Source organism: Hydra viridissima, unplaced genomic scaffold (genome assembly GCF_058129835.1).
Source record: "Hydra viridissima isolate aposymbiotic clone 2 unplaced genomic scaffold, HvirCarnegie_v1 scaffold_14, whole genome shotgun sequence".
Lineage (NCBI taxonomy): Eukaryota > Metazoa > Cnidaria > Hydrozoa > Anthoathecata > Hydridae > Hydra > Hydra viridissima.
In genome coordinates, this window is record NW_028324313.1 from 1,335,001 (window position 1) to 1,361,208 (window position 26,208).

Below are 26,208 nucleotides of genomic sequence, written 5' to 3' on the forward strand. Positions count from 1 at the left end.
CCTGATCGTGTAACAAATAGGGCCCATTTTTGTTTTCCCCAATTATTGAAATACTGCAATTCCCAAGGGTTGACATTGCAGGAATACCCATATCTGTGGCATTCACTGTAAACTCGACATCAAGCTCATCAATTCCGTCTTGCCCTAAACAAAATTTACATTTTAAAGAAAACATAGTAATTTACTACTACTACTATAACTGATTTACTGCATTATTAGTAAACGAAACAAAAACTCTTTATGAAGAGAAAATAAACTTTAGACCCACAAAAAATCTCAAAAAAAATAAATAAATAAATAAAAATTTACCTAACTTCACAGTTTGATTTAAAATAATATTGCTCCCATTTATTCTGAAATACTTCCAAAACAGCAGACTACCAGGTGCAATATTGTACTGAGCAACTGCATTTAAACCAGTGTCTAGATCTGAGGTTGATAGCTCCATGACTGTTGCTCCTGTTTTTAAATCTTCATATGACAGGTATGTTTGACATTCAGCAGGAAATACTGGGGGATTATCATTTTGATCTTCAACTGCAATAACAACTTGATGTTCGCTAGACAATTGGTAAGGAAAAGGAGCACTATCTGTGGCTATTATTGTTAAAACTATGTAAGGTGTGGCTTCACGATCTACATTACTAGCAACAAATAATTCCCCAGTTAGCAGGTCAATTTTAAACAAACTTGATCCCTTTATTGTATATGACACTTTGGACTGGCCACGACCATCTGAATCAATGGCAACAAACTTACCAACTAAAGTGTTGATAGGAGAGTTTTCCAAGATATCTAATTGATCTGGTGACTCCGATGTAAACTTTGGTGGGTTATCATTCTTGTACTTAACTTCAAACGGGGCAGAGAGAACCTTTAAGAATAAAAGTTTTGTAAAACTTTTTTGTTTGTAAAAGCAAATGGTAGCAGATTTTTTTTTTCACAAATAATAATTCCCACTAATTTACTATTTTAAGCACTATATCCATTGTTAATGAAAAAATATTTATCAGGAATTAGGCTAGAATTACACAGAGCAGGAACAAAAACGTGTGAAATGAACCATTTGCTAAATTCCAACATTTTTCATTTTATTTTTAGAAAAAATGCAAACAATCTGAAAAAAAAAGCTATTTTTTATTTATTTTGAAAAAGTTGTGTGAAATATTCAATACAAATAGTAACAGAAAAACATTTAAAAATATGTTTGGTTTGTTTACCTCCTGTCCAAAGTTACTTTTAAACTTCAGTTGCATGTTAGATCCATACAAGGATATAGACAAATTGCTAAAAAGTGCACTTGCATTTTGAACAATCTGGTTGACATTACCGAGTAATAAAGCTTCACCATTGTTTACTAAAGATGCAGTGATCACCCAATTTTCATATAAAGGGATTGCTGGCAGGCTGATACAAAAGTGAAAAACTCTTATTACAAACTTATAAACACATTCACATAGTTAATGCATTAAACTAGGAAAACAAATAGGAAAACAGGTTAAAAGAATTGATACCCTGTTCCTGCATCCATGACCACCACCACTGGTGACTGTTTAAAGGGAAGTGTTTCAGTGACATCTGTGAGCTGGTTGGAAAGCTTCAAATAAAACAATCTTTTTGCAACTGTAAAAGACCCAGAATCAATCGTGGTGTTGGAATATTGTAGAGTACTGTTAGAGTCTTTCAAAAATCTGAAACAGAGCTTCACATTAGTTTCGTTTTTTTGAAACTTCAAGTCTGTAAACTGAACCACTCCGTTGCTGGCAACTTCACGCCTTACTGTTCCCTGCAATGTGTTTGAGTTCCTGCACAAATATGCTTCCGCATACCATACATTGTCCCATTTCACATATTCTGCCGCTCCAGGTGGTATTACGTTCCAAACCTCCACTTGCGGTTGTTGACCGCAAACAACAGTATCGTTGCAGTTTGCTGGAGAAGTTTTAACGTTGTAGCTAAAATTGCGCTCCAAAACATTAAACGAATTTGTAACAAACTCATCAAAAACATAACTTGAGTTTGGAAAAACACCGATGCTTAGTCTGAGCTTGTAATTCAAACCACTTTTGCTGATGTTGAGAGATTTGAAGGCTCGCGACCCATTTGTAATATCGGCAACTCCAATTACCGTGTTGTTGGGGTATTGAGAGGTTGCAATGGAAGCTTTTATTGTCCACTGCTGTCCTTTCCAACTGAGGCTTTTCAATTCTTCTCCGGTATACTTATCAAAAATAAAGACTGCAGGTTGAACAGGGAAAGGGATAGATGCGCCAGATGCATTCATTGTAGCAATATAACGCACGCCAAGCATCCTCTCACGAATCAGATAGTTACCATGCTCTATTGAAAACGAAAGATTAACAGGATATGTAACCTTGTAGAAAATACGATAACCAGAACCGCTATGAGTTATTGCAAGATCAGAAAAAGCAGCGGTCCCATTGTCAAAAGACACTGTAGTGTTTCCTATTAATTGTGCGTTGGGATCTCCGAAACCTTTCACTAAACTAGCAGTTATTTTCCATGGCAAAAGTTTAGTTCCAACATTTTCAACCCATCTGTTGGCATAGTCGTACAGCCTAAACTGTGGCTGGACTTTAAATGGCACTGTCTCGTTACTTCCAGAACTTGGTGAACTGATCAACATTAGTGTTTTAGGAATCAAATACTCAACGCTGATTTGATTGTTAGAAAGATCTTGCAGTACTTGCTGTTGTGAATATGTTAGGTTACCAGTGACAATTGCTAAAAATTACATTTTATTATTAAACCATGTTCAGAAACAAAACAACGTAACTTTCATTCAAAGATGCTGTGTTAAGAACTGTTTTCAAAAATTTAACTTTCTTAAAAAATCATAAAAGATTCTGTTGCAAAAATGTAAACAAGTTTTAAAAAAAAGAAAAGCAAATAGTTTTATGATTTGGTATTATAACAAACAATGTGGAAATTTAATTTTTTTTATCAAACTGTTTTAAAAGCTGATTGCATATAAATTACCCGCTTCTTCCATTGATATTGGTGGAGCAGCTACTGGTAATGGCTGTGGTTGAACAACATTAATAGCATCCACACTAACAGAAAGTGCCTGAGAAAGCTGTCCAGTTTGAGAGCTTTCTACAATAACTGCAGCCAATTGAGTGACCTCTTGAATTGCCGAAGCTGTAGAATAAAATAAAAGTAACACTTAAAGCAAACTCAAACTCAAATAATTGAATTGCACTACAATCTTAGAAAAAGTAACCTGTAGAATTGGCTGATGTAGAGTTGGTAGAATTTGGAGGGTTGCCAATCTCAAACTGAAAAACACATAAAAATGCATTAAGAAGCATGCAATAAATAAACATACTTTCGCTTTCATTTACCGACTATTTTTTTACTTCACTAACTATACAGATTTTGTTTACTGCTCCTACCTACAATAACATAAAAAGAAGTTGAACTTTTTTTTTGTTTGCAAATCTGGTATTTTACATAAAAATATCTTTTTTTAGATTTAATCTTATCAAAAGTTTTGTACTCTAAAACTTAATTGAAACTTAATTTTATTGTCAGGCAAAAAAACAAAAAAAGAATAAAAAATCAAACAAACCGAGACATCAAGTGGTGTAGCAGTAGCCCTTCGCTTTCTCTTAGTCGCTGCAACAACACTCATGATTCTAATTTTTGATACATCGATTTTCAAAAGGTCAGCCAAATTTTGGATGAGATTTGTTTCAAAAAACTCTTCTAGACCTACATCGCGCATAGGTGTAATACCCATGCTTAACTGAAAAGAAAAAGTTATCATTCTTTAATATAAAACATTTGCAATAAGAACTTAAGTTGCTCAAATATATTTGTTTTGACATTTTGTGAGAATAAGTATCAGAAGTATTAATAGTAAAGTTACTATTCAACTATTTAAAGACGGTTTCTTTTTGTTTTATGTTAACTAAGATGTAGTTATTTAAAATTTCTGCAGATAGAGTTTATAAAAATAATTAAAATTTGTGTACATAATTCAATTTTATACAAATGATCAAAATGTATACAGATTATTAGAATTTATGAAAATTCTTAAGATTTATGCAGATAAACCTTATGCAAATATCTGCTATTTATGCAGTAATTAAAATTAGTAACAATCTGGAAAAAGAAAGCAACAGAGAAAACAACTTACTTGAATAACTGGTGCCATATTTATATCTAAAGAGTTATTTCCCCTTAATACCACCCATAAAAGATGTGTATCAGTGTCAAACCAATTGCTGCCATGATTATCTGTGAGAGTAGGAACATATTTAAGAGGATTAGAGGGATCCTTTGGCATGGTAACATACTTTTGATTTTGATAGAATGCATTGTTTGGATTGACTAAAACACCTGCCAAAAAAAATTAAATACAATTCTGAAAAAAATTGAAAGCAAAAATTATAAAATAGTATTATCTTTATTATATGTTTTCAACAAATTACATAAACTCATTAAGTTTAATTTTTCTTATTCATTCTCTTAATGGCAAAATCAGAGTGTTTTTAGAGAAATTTGCTGAGAAATTCACTGAAAGCTGATTTGAGTTTTCAAAGTAAATAATAACAAAATCAATGAAAAACTAATACTTTACGGAGAATTTCTATTCCCCAGCAAATATCTTTTCAGCATATTGCTGGATGATGAATGAAAGTTAAGAGTAGCATTAAACAGACAAAAACCACTCATAACCTTATAGCATAACAATTATTTTCTACCCAACTTCAATCACCTGAAACTTTGAAATCAGCTAACAAATGCTACATACTAGAATGTTTAAATCATACAAATTTAGAAGGGCTTTAATTTATGAAGCCTTAGAGGCTTCATAAGTTAAAGCAATTCTGTTTGGATTCTGAATCTTAAAACTTTTTAACTTTTAACTTTTTCTTTAAAGTTCTTTTTTACATATTGATTTGATATAAAACTAAAAAATATAAGACTGATTTTGTTCTTAAAAGTTGCTTCTTACATATCAGTTTAATATAAAACTAAAAAATATACAACTAATTTTTTTATCTTGAGCCATAATTGCTTGTTGTGTGGTTGCATTCGTAAATTGATCAAAAAATCATTATTTCTGTCTTTTACTTTTTTCCTTACTACTTTTAGCCTTTCAGAAACATTCCATACAACTTTTTAAAGCATTTCTTTTTACCTTTATGTATATGAGATCTTGTATTATTACTCTTAGTAATAATTGCATATTATAAAAATTATAAAATTATAGTGGAGTAAAAATTTTTCAAAAAACAAGGAATTGCACCCTACATCACCAAATTTGCTGAAATTTGGCACAAAAGTGTAAAGATGTAAGTTAGGAAAGACTGAATTTTTTTCAAAAATTTTTTATCCCTTGAAGAATTACAATAACTTAAAGTTTGTTAGATTTTGACTGAAAAATGAGGGGGGAAAAGTGCTGGAAATGTGTCCATTTACTATTACCCTAATAAGGTGCTTGAAATTTGGTACCAAAGGAGTTTGAATCCTGTTTAATCTGAAAATTATAGATGTGTATCTCTCAAAACAACAGAATATAGTTTATTTCAAGATCTACAAAACGCATTAACTAATGACAATAAAAAAGTGCATTGACAACTATAGCTCTAGAAAAAATCTGACTGGTAGAAAAAACTTTTGGTTTTAATTTTCTTAAAGATTAGACATATATCTACTTTACGAACCAATTTTATTTTTGCCTTATGCTTTACAGAGAGTTATTGATATTTTGGTTTTTCAATTTTCCTATAAAAAAAAAAAAAAAAAAAAAAAAAGGGTGCAAATTCATTTTGGTATTGAACTAAATACAATTATATTTGTTTTTTATCTAATTTTGAGTCAATAACTAAAAAAAAAAAAAATTATGTGTGTTGTGTGATTTAAATTTTTACAAAGTTGTTATAAAATATTGCTAAATATTCTGTAAACTTATAAATTTTTTATTTTCATTACATAACAGTTATGTCATTTGAATTGTTATTTTCATTACATAATATTTATGTCATTAAGTTAAACACTATTATGCAATCTTTTTTTATTGATTGTTTTATTATAATAGTGATTACCTCATCAATAAAATAAGTAATAAAATGACAAGTGTACATCATAATATCCAATAAATATTACCTTGTTAAATTGTATAACTAAATATAATTATATTTAGTTATAATCTACTTTCACCCTAATTTTTGGTAGATATTTAGTAGAGAATTTACAATAATTAGTAGATAATTAGGCATTTAAAATATTTCTATTAAAACTAATAGCTATTTGTTCAAGCAAATGTTCTTTATAAATATAACTTTATTTTAATTTTAAACATATTGTTCATGTTCAAGTGTACTTTGCTCATTAGGAATATTGTATTAAAGATTTCTTCTATTTAAGTCTTTAGATTATAATTCCTCATTATCGTTTTATACAGATAACAAAATAAATTGTTCATTTGCAAATGATCACGGAGCTTGTTATAAACAATCATCCAAGTAAGAAATCTGATTGAAGATATTGACAGGAATGATCATAAATTACTTGTAAAACGTACAAACTTGAAAGAAGAACAAATTACTAGCATATGCACGCTTCATTGTGATATGTTAATAGTGAGGTGTAAGAGTAATCAGAAAAGTTGCTGGAATCCATTTCTTACTCACAAAAAAGTGTGTAGAGAAAAAAAGTTTATGTATTTACATTTTAATGGATAATGCCATACTTAATAAGTTGTTTGTTAGGATTTGTTCATTGTTTTATAATAGTATAATTAATGTTATAGTATTTGAGTAATATAGCTACATTTTCTTTTCAGCATCTCTATGTGCGATTACAATGCATACTGTATTAGAAGCAGAAACCATAGGCTTAAATCTTATACCTGGAAAAAAGTTGTGTCCAACCTGTTGAAGTACAGTTATGAAACATTTATCAAAAAGTATGAATGGAAATAATGATGAAAATTTTAATATTGTTAGTGAACATCCATTTAAAATAAAAAAGAAGGTATAAATACACACTTTACAGTTGCTGGAGTATCTCCTATTAAGGTCAAAGGACTGCATAAGTCAGGAAAATCAGAGATAGTAAATGAAAATCAACAGCATTAACAACCTCCATTAAAAAAAAGTAGTTTCAGAATCATAGCATTACTAAAAGCACCATATAAGGGTAATAATAAGCGGAAATATTTTTGGCACTTTTCTCCCCTCATTTTTCAGCCAAAATCAAACAAACTTCAAATTGCTGTAAACCATAAATGAATTAGAATTTTATTTTTAAAAAATTACAGTCTTTCCTAAGTTATGCCTCTAAAAATTTGTGCCAAATTTTAGAAAATTTGGTGATGTAGGGTGCAGATTTGTGATTTTTTTGTGTTTTTTGAAAAAATTTTTCCCAGTGTTCTTTTTAATTTTAAGGTTTTTCATAAATAAGACTTTTGTTTTCCTTAACATGTTGGCTATGAATGACAATTACACTTTCTCACAAGTATATTTTTACACTTCAGTGAATATATAAACTCCACATCATTGTTTTCAAAAACTAAGATTAAAAGTATGGTTCCATTTTCTTACTATTTTTTAAGAATGACTACTGCCAGGTCTTCCATAACCAATGTGTTAACAAATCCTTATAAACCTGAAAACTTATCAAGATTTATTAAAGTCAAAATTGAAGTCTTTTTATTTCTTTATTAACCACACGGATCTTTTTATTTGCTCTGTTAACCTTCAAATTTTTAAAACTATGAAAATGCTGTGGGTGTTGCTATTTAAGTCTTAGAGCTTGATCTAATGTCAGTTAAGATATATACAGTACTGTCCAATAAAAAGAGGCACCTTCAATACTTTTTAAATAATAACATTTAAAATACATGCAAACTTAATTCATGCTTTATGAATATATACTTTTATATTACTTATGTGATAAATAATAGTTTTAGGCAAAAAAAAAAATTACTATAGTGATAAATTTTGACACGCAAGTAACCTTAATATTTAGAATGGCCGTGTTAACTTTTAACAACTTCTTTTATGATTTTTTTTAAACACTTTTGACTTTCAGTCGTTAAAGATCAAGTCTCATTAAAATAGTTGTTTGGTAAAAAGAATGAATTAATTCTAAATAATGCTTACAGTTTTAAAGTTCTAGGTGAAATGTTAAATACTGCAGTCACTTTTAATGAAGACTTGATCTTTTATTATTTTTTTAAGCACAAGCACCTTGGCTTTTTTTAATAAAATCACTGGGATAACTGTTCCATTATCATTCCACAGCTTGTTCAAATTCTTTGAACACCTTTCAACCTTTTTCCTATCAAGAAAATCCCAAATATGCTTGATAATATATTTAAATCTGGACTTAGAGGGGGCCATAACATTGTTTAAAGCACACCTCCTTTAAAGTTTCCAAACAAATTTTAACAATCTTGGAAGTGTGCTTTGGGTCATTATATTGCTGTAAGGTAAGAAGACACAGCATGGTTCACTAAAATTTGTCTATACTTTTGCCCTGTCAATTTTGCCTCTACTTTCACCAAATCACCAAACCATTCACCAGAAATATAACCCCAAGCTAATATACTACCACCACCAACTTTATAGCAGCCTTTAAGCATGGTTTGATAAATACTTTATTAGTTGTCTGCTTAAAAAACAACATCAATTGCTATCAATTGTTTCTGAATATTTGAAACTTGACTTTGTCAGTGCACAGCACCTTTTTCAACTTTTCCAATTTTCCTTCGCAAAATTTATTTTTAGCATTTTTTATACACAAAAATATCAAAGATTTTCTGACTGTTGAAGAATGTACTATTATACCTTTTACCTTTTTTAGGTCTTCAGCATCTTTTACATTGACTTTTTTATGATTGCACAAAGGAGAAACTTTTAAAAATTGCTCATCACATCTACTTAGAGTAACCAGACTCTTTTTATCCACATTGTTTCTGGTTTCACACCTTTTTCAAAATATTTTTGGATTTTCTGGTTTCTTTTTATTAGCATTGATATTGACAATTATTAATAATTTTTTTGGTAGCAATAGTCATCAATAGTCAACTTTATAAGAGTTATTATCTCAAGTTTATCAGTGCATAACTAAATAATTTAATTAACATTTACTTTAGATCTAACAACAAAAGGATCATAACAGTGCTACCATGAGTTTGATCACTCAAGTCTTAGAACAAATGACTATCAAGAAAATTAACTTAAAAGGTTAAATTGTCTTTATCCATAAGTTTTTTTTTTTTTAAAAAAGAACAAATATAAAAGAAAGCTGACTGAAAAAAGAGGTTTCTTGTGATTTAAAAAAGAGGTCTCTAACTCTTGACTTAAATCTATTGATGTTAAAAGTGAAACTTTAAAATAAGCTTTTATTATTACATTAAATACCATTATATTTGCTTGTCCTGCCTCTCTAACAATAGTTTTCTTATTTAATATTGGTCAGCTAATAAGAACCAAACTAAATTTTGATTAAAACTATTTTTTGCTAAATCATTTTAAAGACCTATTATTTAAAAAAGCAATAAGGATTTATTAAGCCAGTGCTTGAGAAATGAGAAAGTGAGAATGTTTTGAAATGAAAACTATTAACTTTTTAACATAAAATAAAGATGGTTGCCAATCAATAATTTCAAGCTGATAAATACTACTATGCTATAAACTTCTTGAGTAGTAGGTACTTAGAGAGTAATTTATTTTGGATTTTCAGGTTTTTTAGAACTTTATTCTTAAATATTGATATAATTTTTATTAGCATTATATTGCTTAATCTTAGAAACAAAAAGGAATTTTTTAAGTTGATTGTTCATTTTCATCAACTTTTATCTACATACAAGATCAGTATCATATAAATTACCTCCCACAGTGACATCAAGTCGCTGACGTTTCGCATAGTATATTTTGGCAATAATCACATCCTTAAGTCCACTGTTTAGTAACTGTAGTCTGGTGGTTATTGGATTGTATGAAGTAAAATGTAATTCATATACTTTTGCTGTTGCAACAATTGCATTGAAAGTTGATAATATTTGCTGGCATGTATAGCCATGACACCACCCATGGTCTTGGGGACCATTAATTAAATCAATAAAGCCATCAGTAGCTAATGCAACCTGCAATTAAGACATAAATGTAAACTTTAAAAACCCATAAAATAAAACAACTTTATTAACACCTTAAGCCAACTTAAGACCCATAAAACTTTTTATTTAAATTCATAAAAATAAAACATTTTTGTTCAAAATTAAAAAGAAATTTTAAATCAATTCTTTCAAAACTAAATGCAACTACATTAAAAAATATAACAATTTGCCACAAAGCAAGGCCTTTTACACACTGGCGAGAGTCTTCGCTTCTCAGTATCAGCATCTAAACTTTCTATTATAAACATTTTGTAAACAGTTTTTCTACAAAAATATGCTCCCCATTCAACTATAAATATGCAATTATCACGATAGATTCCTTTGTTAGGAAAAAGTTGGTTAGCATCATAACGTGATCCATTATCTGGATTTGTTAGTAGAGTTTTCGGAATGCGATAGTTACCTAAAAAGATAAAATTACTTACAGACATCACAATATTTGTTATACAATGTCACTTATTTAACAAGTTCTTTATATATAAAGGCTTCTCTAACCAAATTGCAACTGGTTAATGAAATTTTTGTATTTAAAGAACTCTTAATATTCAACTCATCTACATGGTTTTTTTAAACATTCAATTTATAATTCATTTCAAATAAGAAATATACAAATAAAGTAACATCATAAGCATTATCCTCTACATAAAAAAAGATATGTTAAGAGTCCTTAAGAGAAATGAATTTATAATAAAAAATAAATGTTTAAAGAGCCCTTAAGAGAAATGAATAAGTTTAAAGAGCCTTTAAAAGAATTCTCAAAAATTTTTATAGAAGAAAAGAAATTTAAAAGATAAGCAATATAAGACAACAGTTTCAAAAATAGAAGCAAAAAATTTTATTAACAAATGTTGTTAACAAACATTGGAATAAATTTATATTACAAACCTAAACCAAACACTCGATCGCCATCCCACTGATATTCTGATTTTGAAATCATCGAATCCAAGGGGCTGCCAAAAAAAGTACCATCAAGATCAGTCACAAGTGCTTTCCGACGAGCATCACAGTCCATATCGACGCAATCTGATGGATTGATCCACTGGGTTGATGGTGTGTCATGGAAAATCTGAAAGATTTTCAAAAATTAAAAAATAGGAACTAAGCAGACATAACTAGCTAATTATTAAATCAATGCTTACATAATATACATTTATTTTCTAAAAATAATAGATTATGATAAAGCAAAATATCTTCAAAAAGAAAATCACAGAGAAAAAAAAAAAGAAAAAACCAGGTTTATTTGAAGGTTTAAAACATTTTTTATCAAGTATTTTCTAAATTTAAATGTTGAAATATGATAATTCATGGACAGTATTCAATATGATTAAAGTGATAAGTTTACAAAATAACCTTTGCACATGTACAAAGCTACCACAAATATTGTTGGTCATCCAAAAGCTATACTTTCTAAAGCTATATGCTGATATTTTATATAAGCAGACTTATTCCATACTTTTTTTATAGCTTTAATTAATTTCTTGGGTAACTCAGTGTCAAATGAAGTTAATAGTAATGTCTTTTCGAGATGTAAAGAAAAACTAAAGGCTTGTAAATATATAAAAAGTAAGATTTAAGTTTTGAGATGAAAACACATTGAATCTTTGTTAAAGACATAAGTGATATAAAACAAAACTTGTAATAAGTAAACAGATGAAAAATGCCAAATAACTTGAAGCAATGTCTAGGACTTTTATGTTATATAATTAATTAGGATTGACAGATTTACTAGTTCATTTTAATTCCAGCTGCCTAATGGGTTCAAATCTGCAATTTTCTACAATAACATTAAAAATCTTGAATGAATTTCAAACTTCTGATAAAATATTGCACGAGAAAAATTTAAAGCACGAGAAAAATTTTACACAGATAGAGATGACAAAAATAGAGATGACAAGATAAGAAGCTGAGATAACAATATGATCCTAAATAAAGCAAAATTAACAGCTTGATCAACTGACTCATTCAAGCCCTTAATGAATCCTCCAACTATGCCTTATGACACAATTTTTCAGAAGGACAAACAAATGAAGTCTGATTTATTAGGAATGAATGATTAAGAAGATAGCAATTTAAAAAAACTCCTTAAAAAGATTTGTGACTAATATTGATTTGTTGAATATTGTTAACTAACATTGAAATAAAATAACTAGTAATTTTTTAATTAAAGATTATTTTATTACCATTTACTTTATACTTTACATTATTATACTAAATCAAGTAATGATAATGATTACCAAAAACACAAACACACATCAATATCAAATGATTACCTGACTATTGAATTCAACATTAACCAATGTTGAATTTTTTAATTCAGTGGGATGAATAATATCACCATAAACATTATTAGTTCTCCATATAAAGTCTCGTTTTGATGTACCACAAGTAGATTGAAATGAAACAAAAGATACACCTTCAATTTGCATGATTCCTTTAATAGCAGGATATGTCATAGGATCTTCAAATGGTTTTGGAGGACCAGGTGATGAGGTTTTTGAGAAAATAGAAGCATATATTCCTGTATTGCCACCTTTTAATGAAACGTTGATTAAAAAAAATATTCAAAAAATTACAAATAAAGCATTAACCTTTACACCTAATATCATAAGAAAATCTCAATTAGAGAGCCTTTATGACCAAAATAGCATCAAAATACCTCCTGGAACTCGAGGTGATCTTCTTGCTGGATAAAACGTTGAGTGATATGGAATGACATCATCTTCATTACAACCAAAATTTGTTGTTCTTCCAATCAAGAGTGAGTTTTGAACTTTCACGAAGTTGTTTGATGATAAGTGTAAAACAGGATCAGGGCCAAATACATTTAAGCTTAAACCAATCTGCAAGTATCACAATCATTAACTTATATGTGTTTAAATATTATCTACGCGCCTTTTTAAAGAAAATAAGGGAAGTTAATGAACAGGAATACAAAATCACTTGTATATATGCATTACATGAAAGATGTCCTAACAAATTAAAAAAATAGGAAAACTCTGAGAAAAAAAAGAATAAACAAAAAAAACAACAAATAAAATCTAGAAAACAAACATCTTACCTTATTATCAGCAATAATACAATTTTTAACAACAATCGGCTGATCAGGCCATGAATAAACTCCATAATCAAAGTTTTTCCAGATTAAAAAATCTTCAACCTTCCAGCAATAGGTTGTCGATCCCAAAAAATGAATTCCATGAAGAGAAGAATGGATCTAAAAAGTTGAACCATGGAATATCAATCATTATAACTACAATTTTTTCCAACAAAGTCAATACAGCATATTTTTATATCATCATCATGTGCAGATTTAAAGCAATTAGCGTTAGTAAATAATAAGTGAGTTTAGAACAATATGGAAGATTAGAACTATATTGATTTTTTAAATCACTACTAGTCTAGTCATCATACATTGTGAGATAGAATCATTACCTCATTACTGTGTATGCGAGCAATTGCTCTGTTATCATCGCAATCCACACCATTAGTAATCAAACCTAACTTCTCACTTCCAGAAATACAATTTCCATACATGGTATAATTGTCTGCATCTTGAACCTGAATTGCTCCCGGCCATTTCATGTCAAACTGGTATGTTTGAACCTAAAATTTGATTTCATTTAAAATTAAAAAATTATTAAAATTTAAATTGCAATAATTGACATTTCCAAATAACAACATTAAAAATGCCTTTTCTATAAATTTAGCGTAAAGGGAAAATTACAAAAACATACTTTGCAGAAAAACATATATATACAAGAATTACACAAAATTTGAATCATCAAGACATCAAGCTCAATCATTAAATGGTGGGCTTAAACAGAGATGAGGTGTAATTACACATGTTAACTTTTGCATACAATATATGTATTAAAATACATGACTTTTTAAAAGCAGATTATGTTGTAAAAAAATATCAGAAAAACATTAAAACAAGAAAAATATAGATTAATTATGACTAAAACTTTTACAGTAAGTGATGAAAACCTAAATCTAAGCATTATTAAAAAATGAAAAATAAGGAAAATGAATCTAGGTTGTTTCCCCCTCCCCCAAAAGTAGATTTCGAAATACTTCTCATAATTTCATTCAAATAAAACTCGTAACTTATTTTGTCAACAATTGAAAATTATTGAAAAATAAATATTATAAGAAAGAAATTCACCATAAAAGTTCCTTCAGCAAGTGACAAGGTCACAAGGTTTTTTATTATGCTGTTATTTCTGCCTTGCAAATCAATTCCAGGTCCGAAAGTGTGATGGATAACATTGTCTGATATGATCAAATTATTTGTCCCATAAACTCCGATTCCCATGTTATAGCCGTCATGGAATGAAGATCCTTTGACAAATGATGGATATTCCGCTGTTACATCATCAATATTCAAAAATGCTAAAGAATATCTAGAAGAAAAAATGCAAAATCAAAAAACAAATTTAAAATGCTTCTGCTAATATTTTAATAACAGATATTTTTCAAACATCTTTGTCCTTTTAAAAACACACTCACCTAGGATCATAGGAATCTGTATACCCAAGTTGACCGCAACTTTTAAACTCTACTTCTGATATGCTTGCTTTACCGATTGATGTCACGCCATCTTGTGTATACCTACCAACCAAAACTCGACCCCCAAACCCATCGTTTGTTAATGATCCCAAAGGATAGTTTGCACCTTCAATTACAATGTTTCTTGATAATAATCCCACTTTGGCACTCATGCTAAAATTTCGGCCGCGAATATAATGCACTGAGGCAGAATGAAGGTATTGAGAGGTTGAATTCACTTTGAACCTTTTACCATTTTCATACACTCCCACAATTGTAAACTTCTCTGCTTGACGAGGCTCAAATGTTGATGTCGTGACCACTATTTCATCTCCAACTACCCAGTCTGTTTCATCTACAACACGCAAAAACTGAGCGTTTTTTTCCATGCTCTCGCTTAAACTGGTCCAGTGCACTTTATGAGGATTTCCATACATCCACAAGGTACCAAAGACTCCTAGAGCTTTTGAGCCGAGATTAGGCCCATTAGGCAATGGCAGATCTTTTGTTTTTTGATCGCCTCTTAAACTTATAAGAACAGAATGATTGGCTGGAAACGGACGATCTGGACGGCCGATTATTAATTTACCTTGATACGAAATAATGATGATATTTGCACGGATTACATGATCTCGTTGCATATCTAACTCAAGGGTTCCGTATATGTACAAGCGATCCATGATGGGAACGTATGCTTTTTGATCAACAACCACATATTGGTATTTACGAATCATCACTGTGTCTCCGTCTTTTGGTAAAACACCATTGTAGCCTCCGTACTCTTGCGTTACTCCGCTCCATGTTTGAATATTGCTCCAATTCATAGCAGTTCCTGGAGCTCCAGTTACTTGAGGCGGAAGTGTTGGCACGATGCATTTGTTAAAATAACACCTGTAAACCCGGAAACCAATGTGCTTAGTTGGAGGCACGTTAGGATCATTAGTAGCCTCACTTTCAATAAGATATGTAAGACCTTTAGAACTGTTATCGTAAAACCAACTTCCATGATCATAACTAGCAGCAAGAGGAAATGTGTTTGTATTGCTTGTGAGAACATTTGTTGTTATAAAATAATCAGGCTCTTGCATAAACACATGAGATAGATAGATGTAGTTGTTTGGCTGAAGTTCATAAATGTCCATTGTGTAGGAAATATTAGTGAATTGAGTTGAATTTACAAATGAAAGCATATAAATTTCACCAACTTCCAACAAAACTGTGTAACCCTCAGGATGACTAACAGATTTTTTACGCCAATGGACAACAGCTACATCTAGAATTTGGTAACCAACTTGTCTAGCAAAAAGTGCATCTTTTTCATTTATAGATGATGGTTGAAGCTGATTAAAAGCAACACGAGCAAACTTTCCACTCGAGCATATGGCTCCAGGAACGCCAAAAGATACAGAGTCATCTACAGTGCATCTTTTAGAGTCCAAAATTTTTGTATAAGGAATCACACCTCCACCAGCAAATCCTGATAAACTTCCATCAAGGTCATTCAACCATGATGCTGATTCAAATGGAAAAGAGACTTTATTTGTCACATTGTTAAAATAAACTGCTTTATAACGGGAAATACCACCACCATCAAATATTGCACAGTGTCCACATGCTCTTAATGCAACACAATTTCTATCAAAATTTACAAACTTTACATTGCTAACAGTAAGGCGATGGGAAAATGGAAGCTTTATACCATTGAGGGTACATAGAGAATCATTAAGTTGATCTTGTGCTTGTTGAAGGTCAGACAATTGAGAGTGACCAATAATTAAGGAGTTATTTACCATGGGGTAACCCCAAGGAACATTTCGAGAAGACGAATCTTGCCATTCAATGCCTGAGTCTCCATTATCAAGAGTAACAAAGTTTTGAAATCTTGAAATAAAAAAAGGTCTTTTCAAAAAAAGAAATAAATAAATAAAATTTAAAACTTGGAGATAACTGTGATTGGAAACAAAGTCTTAATGCCATTGATATAGTTAAATGAAAATGCTCTAACATTTTATTTGAAAACTGGTTAAAAAAAAAAAGATGAAACTTAAATAAATACCAATGCAAAACAAAAAACAATTTTATTAATTTACCTTATTGCTCCACATTCAACACACTCTGCTCCTTTCTCATTGTGCCATGTAAGAAAGTCAACAAAATTTGCTGGTTCATGACTTTCATCATTGCACCCTCCTGTTTTACTTGGATGATAAATAGGAAATATCCACAAACCAAAGCGACCCATGGTATGGGCGCTATTGTTTTTGAACTCAAGCATTGGAACCTTTCTTTAAAGAACATAGATTCATAGTGATAAGTTAAAATATGAATGGTGTTACAAAGATTTTAATATAAAAAAAAAATATATTAAGTAAAAAATTAACTTAATGGATGTAAATTTACTCAAAAGTAAAGTGTGTAGATATTTATAGCATACAATAACAACTACAATACAATAATGACTAAATTTATTGAACTGTCTCTAAAATAAATTCTGAGATAAAATTTATAACAGAGATACTATTATCAGTTAATTGTATTACCTCTGCAATAAATATTTTGCAAGAAGTAAAAAAAATGCATCTAATTACAATGATAAACAAACAAACATATAAAAAGTTTATTTAGGGTTTTATATCTTGAAAATATTTTATACAAAATTGCTTAAAAAATAAATTTGTTAAGTTAAAAGACTTTTATATATATATAAAAAAAACAATTAACAACCTTGGGCAAACAGTACTAGTAAAAGAGGGACCATCTGGATGTTCAAACATTTGATACCAGAATCCTAAATGACTTCCACCAGCAGCAGCGTTGTGAGAAACTGTGTTGTTAGCATTAGTTACCCAGTATGCTGCTGGAGTCACATCAACATTCAATGTCGAACTTGACGGTTTTACAAATATAGCAAGGTTGTAGCGAATTATATTTCCTGTTTCTATTCCATCTTCCATAAAGTAAGCATTACCTAAGTAAATATGGAGTTTTTCAAGTGTTAACTTTATTATTTTTTCATAACTTAAAGATTTAAAAAAAAAAAAGAAGAAGAAAATGAAAAGATGTTCTAAATATCATTATCAGTTTTACTTTAAAATTCGTTAAAAGTTATTTACTTTCAATTTTTATAAATTGAAACTAATCATATAGATAGTTTGTATAAATATTTTCTATTATGAATTAAAAATAATACCAAGAATATCATATATAACATTCCTTTCCACCACTAAATTATTTACACCATGCATGGTTACAGCTCGATTGAAGCTTCGATGAATAGCACAACCTTTTACATAAGAGCCATGCACATCACCCTCCATATGGAAATGAATAGGATATCGACCCAAACGGAAAGCTTGACCTGCATGGGTAACCTCAATGTAATGAAAATGGGCAACTGCTTTTCCTTGACTCATCTGATTTGAATGTACCATGATTTGTACTCCAAACTGATCGCTGCCTTTCTCTTCGCCAAATCTACCATCAAAACATGTTTGTGTAGCAAACTGGCCTGGATCGAACTCAGCAGGACAGTTTTGGATTACATCATTCCACTCATCGTTTACTGAACCACGAACAATAACATTTCTGGATAGTAAACCAACTTCAGCTCGTGTTTCTATATACCTCCCTTCAATTGTTTGCGCAATTGAAATATGCATGTACAGCAGAGGAGGGCTGAAGTCAACAAACCTACCATTAACTGCTGTTATTATAAGAACTTCATTTTCTCTGATACTTCTTCCTGTGGCTGCAATAACAATTTCATCTCCTACTTGCCAATCAGGAACTTCAAAAACAAGTTCCATTCTAGTAGCTCCAGGATACAGAGTGTGAGCAATCCGTGACCACGTATTCATAACATGCTTTCCATACAAGCCAAGGTAACCTTCACGCAAACTCAATGACTTTGCCCCATAAACAGGCAGTTCTTCAGATCTAACATGCCCATGAAGCTCAATTACAGCATTATGTTGAAAAGGTTGGTCTGCAGAACCAACTAAAAACGTACCGTTTTCAACTATCAAAATATTTTCAGCATGCAACTCTATGTCTTTCTCGTCAAAAATTAGCGTGGCATTTTTTATTAACAACACTTTCAGTACTGGAGTACTTTGATCAAGTAGCATAGTTTGACCGTTTTGTATAACAACATAATCACCTGAAAAAAAACAAAATAATAAAACTGCACGCATGAAGAAAAGATAGTACACATTTGGATAACGATTTGGAGATAAATAATGTTAGGAATGTCTTTTATCAAAGTGTAAAATATTTTCATGAAACACAACCATAAATACCTAAAACTAAACAAAGATACTTTTATTTTAAATCAATCACATATCTCACCTTCAACTGGTGGATCATTTCCTCCCCATGTAAATCTTGAGCTCCAAACATCTATATATGAAAAACTAACATTCCCCACTAAAGATAAGCCACTTTTAGCGTTAAAAACCTCTACTAAAGCGTTTTGTACAGTTCTACTTGAAGCTCCAGTACGACAAACAATTTCAGAACTTGATATATTACTTATTGGACAACTAATACCAGCAATGGTTACCTGGGAAGTCAAATCAAAGCTAACACCAGAAATGGTCAAAAAGACGCCTCCACCAGTTCCTCCTCTACTTGGTGAAATACTGGTCAAAGAGGAAGTAAGAGATGCTCTATAAACATACTTTTGACTATAAGTAGCATTAGTGTTTTGATTGTTTGTCACTAAAATACTACATTCAGTAATGGTAGCAAAAGAGTAAGTATAAGGAGGGATTCTGCAGGTTAGCTGTTGCGTTGATATAAAGCTAATTTGAGTGCAAGAATTGTTACATATAAAGACCTTACTTGTATTGCTAAAGCCATTTCCTAAGATATCAACAAAATGTCCACCTCCATAACCACTCTCTAAAACACTTACATTTGTAACCTCTAGTAAATATGTAAACTGAAGGGTATTTGATAATCCGAGTTGAGGCACCAACACCTGAACAGACACGGGACCAGCAGCATGCATTGGTAAAACAAGTTTTACAAGTCCGGAATTTACAGCTGTCACCTTAAAACTATCAACTCCCACAAAAGCAGTTAAGCTATCTAACAAAGTAGTTTTAAAAGTAACATTAAGTGTTAGTTCATCATCCCCCTTTCCAAAGCTAGGTACAAAACTATTTAATGTGGGAGTTGACAATAAAGAGTAAACAAAAGACCCGCTAACAAGTAAAATTCCTCTGCAATACAAATAAACTTTTACAGTTCCAGCAGAATGTGGAGGAGATACTACAGTGAGCTCATCAATGGATTTGTTTCGAATAGTTGCAACAGCTGTGTCAAACTTAACAACCAAATCTGCACAAAAACCATTCCCTTTTATTACAGCAACTGTATATCCATTTATGCTGCCATTGTTTGGCATAATGCTATTAAATGTGGGAATACTGGTAATGTTAAGACTTGCTGAATTTAATGAGTTGCCGTAAGCTAAATGTGACACACCCACAATATGAACACCTGCAGGTAAACTGACAGTACATGTTATTGCTTGCATGTCATTTTGAGTGGTTAAACTAATAATATTACATTTGGAGGGTCCAATCTGCACAGTAACACTAGACACATCGCCAAACTTTTTCCCAGAGATTTGAATAGTTGCATTAGAGTTTTGAATAACTTTAGGATCAACAGAAAGTATCTCTGGAGTAGCACTTAGCTGATAAACAAAATTTAGAGTGGGCTTGTTAAAACAATGATCTGCTTGCTCCGCATCATCACAAACTGAAATCATTGCATTTGATATTGATCCAGAAGATATTAAAGGAGGCATGGTACACAAATATGTAAAAAATGATTGCGACAAAAAGCTACAATTCAATAAATTGTTATAGTTAATATAAACGTGGGTGGTTGGTAAGTCTAAGTTGAAACCATTGATATGAACTTTAGTACCACCAGCAACTGACCCAAAACCTGGTGCTATACTTTCCAGTTCAGGGAAGCAAAAAATTGATTGATCTTCTTCCTTCATAATTTGGACATGTGCAAACCCCTTGCCTTCAACATAAACCACAATTGGTAGCATGACAGCTGTTGGTAGAGTTTCATCCAGATTCATGCTGCAAAAAATCTCTGTTTGAGATGCATTTTTAATCACGCACACTAAATTTCCAAAAGTTACATTATTTTGTTCAATAGTATCACTGAAACCTGTTCCTTCAATCCTAATTAATTTACAGGAATCATATTCAATTCTTTGAACAATTGGAGTTAGTTCCATGTCAAAAGAAAATGTTGTGGGATTCTCTCTACGTTTACGTACATTCCCTGAAGATAGTGGGACATCAACACCTTTAATTTAAACAAATCATTTAAATATTGTCTAAAAATCAATTTTAACTTGAAAAAATTTAATTACAAAACTAAAATCAACCTTTTACTGATAATGATAATGATACCTTAAATGTAAACAAATTATTTAAATATCATCTGTAAATCAATTATCATTTAAGAAAATTTTATCATAAAACTAAATTCAACCTTTAACTGATAATGATAAATCAGCCTGAGACTGGAATAACTCTGAAACTACAACCATTTCTTGGAACTCTGCATCATTATTTTTGACAAACTTTCCACTTGAAACTATAAACGTTCCTTTAGTTGAAAAAGTCACTGAGCAACTCCCTGAATAATTAGGCGAACAAAGTAGCTCTGTAGAATCTGGATTTCCAATAAGATATCGTATAACAGAAATCAAATAACTCGAGTCAGGGTTTGAATCCCACGAGTACTAAATATGCAATTATATATTTACCTTAAGGTACTTTTAAATAAATATAATTACAAGAATTTACATACATACATACACACACATACATAGATACATACATAGATACATACATACATACATACATACATACATACATACATACATACATACATATATACATACATACATACATACATACATACATACATACATACATACATACATACATACATACATACATACATACATACATACATAAATACATACATACATACATACATACATACATACATACATACATACATACATACATACATACATACATACATACATACATACATATATATATATATATATATATATATATATATATATATATATATATATATATATATATATATATATATCGCCAGTTAAATACTGTCCAACTTTAAAATGCTAACATTTACTTAACATTAACTTAGCATTAACTTAATTAGCTTAACATTGATAATAAAATAATACATTTATAAATACTGATATTAGCAAATTAATTAAATATCTTATATATAACATGTTAAGGTAATACCTTAAGACATTAAGAGATTACTGGATGGTGTTATGCTTTAGTGCTTTTTTATTTTAGGACAACTTGAATTTTATAACTTAATAACTATTTAATTATAAACAAACCACAATTGAGTCTCCTTCATTGATATATATCGTATTTTTGCTCCAGGCAGTACCAGGCCCAAAAACTAAAAAAGATTCTTTTTTATTTGTTAAATTATATATATATATATATATATATATATATATATATATATATATATATATATATATATATATATATATATATATATATATATATATATATTTATATATATGCATACACACACTTAACCACAAAATTAAAGCACCACTGATACATTCCGAATTTTTTTGAAAAAATATTAAGTATTTCCTGAATTTACCAATTACAAAGATGTTAATAATGTTTATTGTTATGCTTTTTGTAGGTTTTATTCCATTTCCCTTATTTAATTTTGAAATTATAGCAGCTTTTCATAAAGAGCATGTTTTGCTATAATTAAACCTCACTTCTAGACGAAAAGTATGCATTGGTTAAACTGTTTTAACAGTAGAAAAGATAATTGTCATTTGAGCAACACATCTGTTTGCAATGCAGCGTTCTAGATGAAATTTAAGTTGTGATGAATGTGTTGCAATCGTTACTTTGTTCAATCATAGCCACAAGACTTTATAGTCTAGAAACAAACAAAAGCCCTTTGTTTTTGGTGCTGTTTAATTAAAACAAATGTGCTTGAACAGATTATCAGTTTAATTGTATGAGTTCAAACATTTTCATTTTCAAATGGTAAATATGAAAAACACAGCTGCAAGGAAAGACTCCAAAAAAAGATCACTGCAAACTGAAATGAAGAAACTCAGCTGCAGTAATATAATTGTTTAAATTAAAACGCTTTAAAAATGCTGTTAATCTAAAAAAAAAAAGAAGTTTTGATTTGTTATAGAAAACTTCTAACAAGAAATTTTTAAGAGTATTAAAGTTAAAAAAAATGTAAATTTGCTAACAAGTCAATGATAAAGAATACAAAAGGAACATAAAACAACAAGTGTTATTTTATAATAGTAAAATATCTTTTATTTTATCACTCTATATTTTCTTACGTTTATTAGGTCAGTGTAAAATACTTTTCTTATTTAACTTTTTTTTTTTTTTACCTGAGTCAATGTAAACTTAGATCTACAGACGTAAATCAGTAGATTATGCATATATAACATGACATTAAACTGATCATATAATAAGGCAGGCAAGGCTCTTTAGCCTCGTTAAAGACATTCTTAAAAGAACAAAAAATCTGCTATAAAACTCCCAATTTAATTGTGGGTAATGTCAGGAAAGGCATACGGTTGTAATAATTGTTCCAACTTCCATAATGTCATATTTGCTTATTCAAATATGACATTAAGCTTCAATATGTCATATTTAAATTAGAAAATGACATGGAAAACTGTCCATAGCACACACATGTATAGTGCATATAGTATATGTAATTTATTTATATACATAATATATATATATATATATATATATATATATATATATATATATATATATATATATATATATATATATATATATATATATATATATATATATATACATATATTTATATATTATATAATACACCTTTACCACACCTTTTTTTTATTGTTTAGCATTAGATAACTAGTTACACATACATACATATACATACATACATACATACATACATACATACATACATACATACATACATACATACATACATACATACATACATACATAAATACATACATACATACATGCATGCATGCATGCATGCATGCATGCATGCATGCATGCATACATACATACATACATACATACATACATACATACATACATACATACATACATACATACATACATACATACATACATACATACATACATACATACATACATACAGCAGAAATTAGTGATAGGAATCAGGAAAGTATATATAAATATTAAAGTAACTTTAAATAAAGCATTCTGTTTATTAAAACAGGTTTTAATAAACAGAATGCTTTATTTAAATAATCATTCTTAACATATCGGAGAAATTATGTATATAAAAATTATTTAAAAGATCTCAACATTAAATCTGAAAACCAATTTTCAGTTCAGAATCACAAGGAGAGTAATGTTAAATAAAATTTTATCTTTTTGTGCACCTTCACCAGGTCTTTAATACAAGTTTCAACATAAAGTGGTTGAACAACGGAAATGGCCTTTGTTTCTAGACTATATATTCTTGTGACTATGGTCTAATGAACAATTAACAAATCATGAACTTGGTAGAAGATTTGGAGTGCCTCATACAACAGTTGGTTGGGTTGCTGTGGAGGACCAATTTTTAATGTTTCGAACCCTGAGAGAAAGATTCACAACTGCACAAAGTCTCTAATTACAATATGCTGAGGTTCATGGAACTGCTATTAGTCAAAATACCATAAAAAGAAGACTTAGTACTTTAATTTTATGACCTCAGGCAGCAGCTACTGATTCCAGATAGTCTGTAGACCACCAAAGAAACTTACTGGTTTTTGCAAGAGGCATATGAATTGGGAAATACATGAATGGGGACAGGTCTTTTTTACAGATGAGTCAAGATTTTGTCTTGTAAGTTCTGATTGCAGCCCAAGAGTGTACAGAAGACCAAATGAAAAATATTTTGCTTGTAACATTTGAGAAACCACTTTATATAGCGGCTCATAGATGGTATGGGGCGGAATATCTTTAACAGCTTGCACAGAGCTTTTTATTGTTGATGGTGGACATCTGACTTCTCAACAATACATAGCAGACATTTTGGAACCTTTTGTGGTACCTTTTAGACCATATATTAGAGATGGATTCCTTCTTATGCAGGATAATGCTAGGCCATATACAGCACATATTGTTACTGAATACTTAAATAATATTAATATTGAAGTTTTGGAGTAGTGTGCTTTTGCAGTCCAGATATGAACCCAATAGAGCATCTTTGTGACATAATCGGACGCTGTGTTAGAAGCCAACATCCACCACTTAACAGCCTAGATGAGCTGGAACAGAGTCTTATCCGCACGTGGGAAGATATCTCTCAAGAAATAATTAGATCTCTAATTGAAAGTATGCCACAGCACTGTCAGACTGTAATAACATCAAGAGTTGGTAACACTAATTATTGATAAGTCAAATATGTTTCAATTTAAGCTGTATTAGTGTGCATAACAATAATAATCATTTTACTTTATTTTGTTAAACGAACCATATTTTTAGCTTCAGTTTGTTTTTTCACCATCCTCAAATTCAATTTTATCATTATCATCAAAATAATTGCGTTCATGTATTGTATTCTTAATATGTTTGTCAAAATATATGATAATATTAATGACAATTAAAATAAATGGAAATTTATAAGTGGTACAATAATTTTACAGTTAAGTGTGTGTGTGTGTGTGTGTATGTGCGTGTGTGTGCGTGTGCATGTGTGTGTGAGTGTGTATTTATATATATTACAATAAAAACATGAAGTTATCTGACATTTTAAATTTAAAAAAAAATTTTAAATTATACTAAGATTTTGAAAGAAAAACAAACCATACCTCCTCTGCCAGAGTTGTCGACATAAAATGTATTTGAGGCAGGAGATGTAATGCAAGTGATTTTGCTGTCTGTGCAACTTTGCACAGCACAAGTTTTATTTTGGAAAAGAACTTTAACATCAGAAGCATTTTCCCCAAATCCTTGCCCATTCAATGTGATTAGTGTTCCACCAAAATAGGATCCAGTTGTAGGGTTAAAACCAGAGAGCTTTAGGTTAACAACCAATCTCTGCAATACAGAACCAGCACCAGGCACAAAAACTTTAAGTTCAACTGACAAATTCAGTGGAGGAGGACGGCATTTTAAAATGGTTGATGACAACGATATTATTTCACAGCTACGATTATTGATTGTAACCAAAGTATTCTCTCCATTTTCAGCTTTTAAGTTCGATCCGTTCAATATGATTATATCATCATATATATGAAGAGGTGAAACACTGCTGATTTTTGGATTCAATGAAGAGTTGAATGTAAATGAGCCTCCAATAGCTTTATTTCCATTAATAGCAAGCTAGAAATAAAAATATATATTTAAAAAAAAATCATTGGTATTTTTATCATTTAATTTTAAGGACTTATTTAA

At 30.1% G+C, this 26,208-nt stretch overlaps 1 protein-coding gene across 2 annotated transcripts in view; it reads right to left on the reverse strand.

Annotated features, from left to right (window-relative positions):
• Positions 1 to 26,208, reverse strand: part of LOC149878713 (fibrocystin-L-like) — a 58,932-nt gene that overhangs the window by 6,360 nt on the left and 26,364 nt on the right. Inside the window, exons 21-44 of one of the 2 annotated variants that reach the window (XM_090071295.1) lie at positions 25,623 to 26,136; positions 22,137 to 22,201; positions 21,233 to 21,485; positions 19,052 to 21,043; positions 17,895 to 18,863; positions 17,429 to 17,672; positions 16,795 to 16,989; positions 14,666 to 16,585; positions 14,322 to 14,559; positions 13,589 to 13,759; positions 13,215 to 13,370; positions 12,813 to 12,996; positions 12,427 to 12,686; positions 11,042 to 11,222; positions 10,351 to 10,559; positions 9,871 to 10,126; positions 4,163 to 4,365; positions 3,593 to 3,769; positions 3,245 to 3,299; positions 3,001 to 3,162; positions 1,515 to 2,745; positions 1,221 to 1,407; positions 310 to 874; positions 1 to 144 (exon numbers count right to left, since the gene is read on the reverse strand). The exon at positions 1 to 144 is cut by the window's left edge and continues 314 nt beyond it. In XM_090071295.1, the coding sequence (XP_089927421.1) occupies positions 1 to 144; positions 310 to 874; positions 1,221 to 1,407; positions 1,515 to 2,745; positions 3,001 to 3,162; positions 3,245 to 3,299; positions 3,593 to 3,769; positions 4,163 to 4,365; positions 9,871 to 10,126; positions 10,351 to 10,559; positions 11,042 to 11,222; positions 12,427 to 12,686; positions 12,813 to 12,996; positions 13,215 to 13,370; positions 13,589 to 13,759; positions 14,322 to 14,559; positions 14,666 to 16,585; positions 16,795 to 16,989; positions 17,429 to 17,672; positions 17,895 to 18,863; positions 19,052 to 21,043; positions 21,233 to 21,485; positions 22,137 to 22,201; positions 25,623 to 26,136 (10,531 nt within the window). Of the gene's footprint in view, positions 145 to 309; positions 875 to 1,220; positions 1,408 to 1,514; positions 2,746 to 3,000; positions 3,163 to 3,244; positions 3,300 to 3,592; positions 3,770 to 4,162; positions 4,366 to 9,870; positions 10,127 to 10,304; positions 10,560 to 11,041; positions 11,223 to 12,426; positions 12,687 to 12,812; positions 12,997 to 13,214; positions 13,371 to 13,588; positions 13,760 to 14,321; positions 14,560 to 14,665; positions 16,586 to 16,794; positions 16,990 to 17,428; positions 17,673 to 17,894; positions 18,864 to 19,051; positions 21,044 to 21,232; positions 21,486 to 22,136; positions 22,202 to 25,622; positions 26,137 to 26,208 lie in introns of those variants that run through there. The other variant, XM_090071296.1, reaches the window with a different exon arrangement.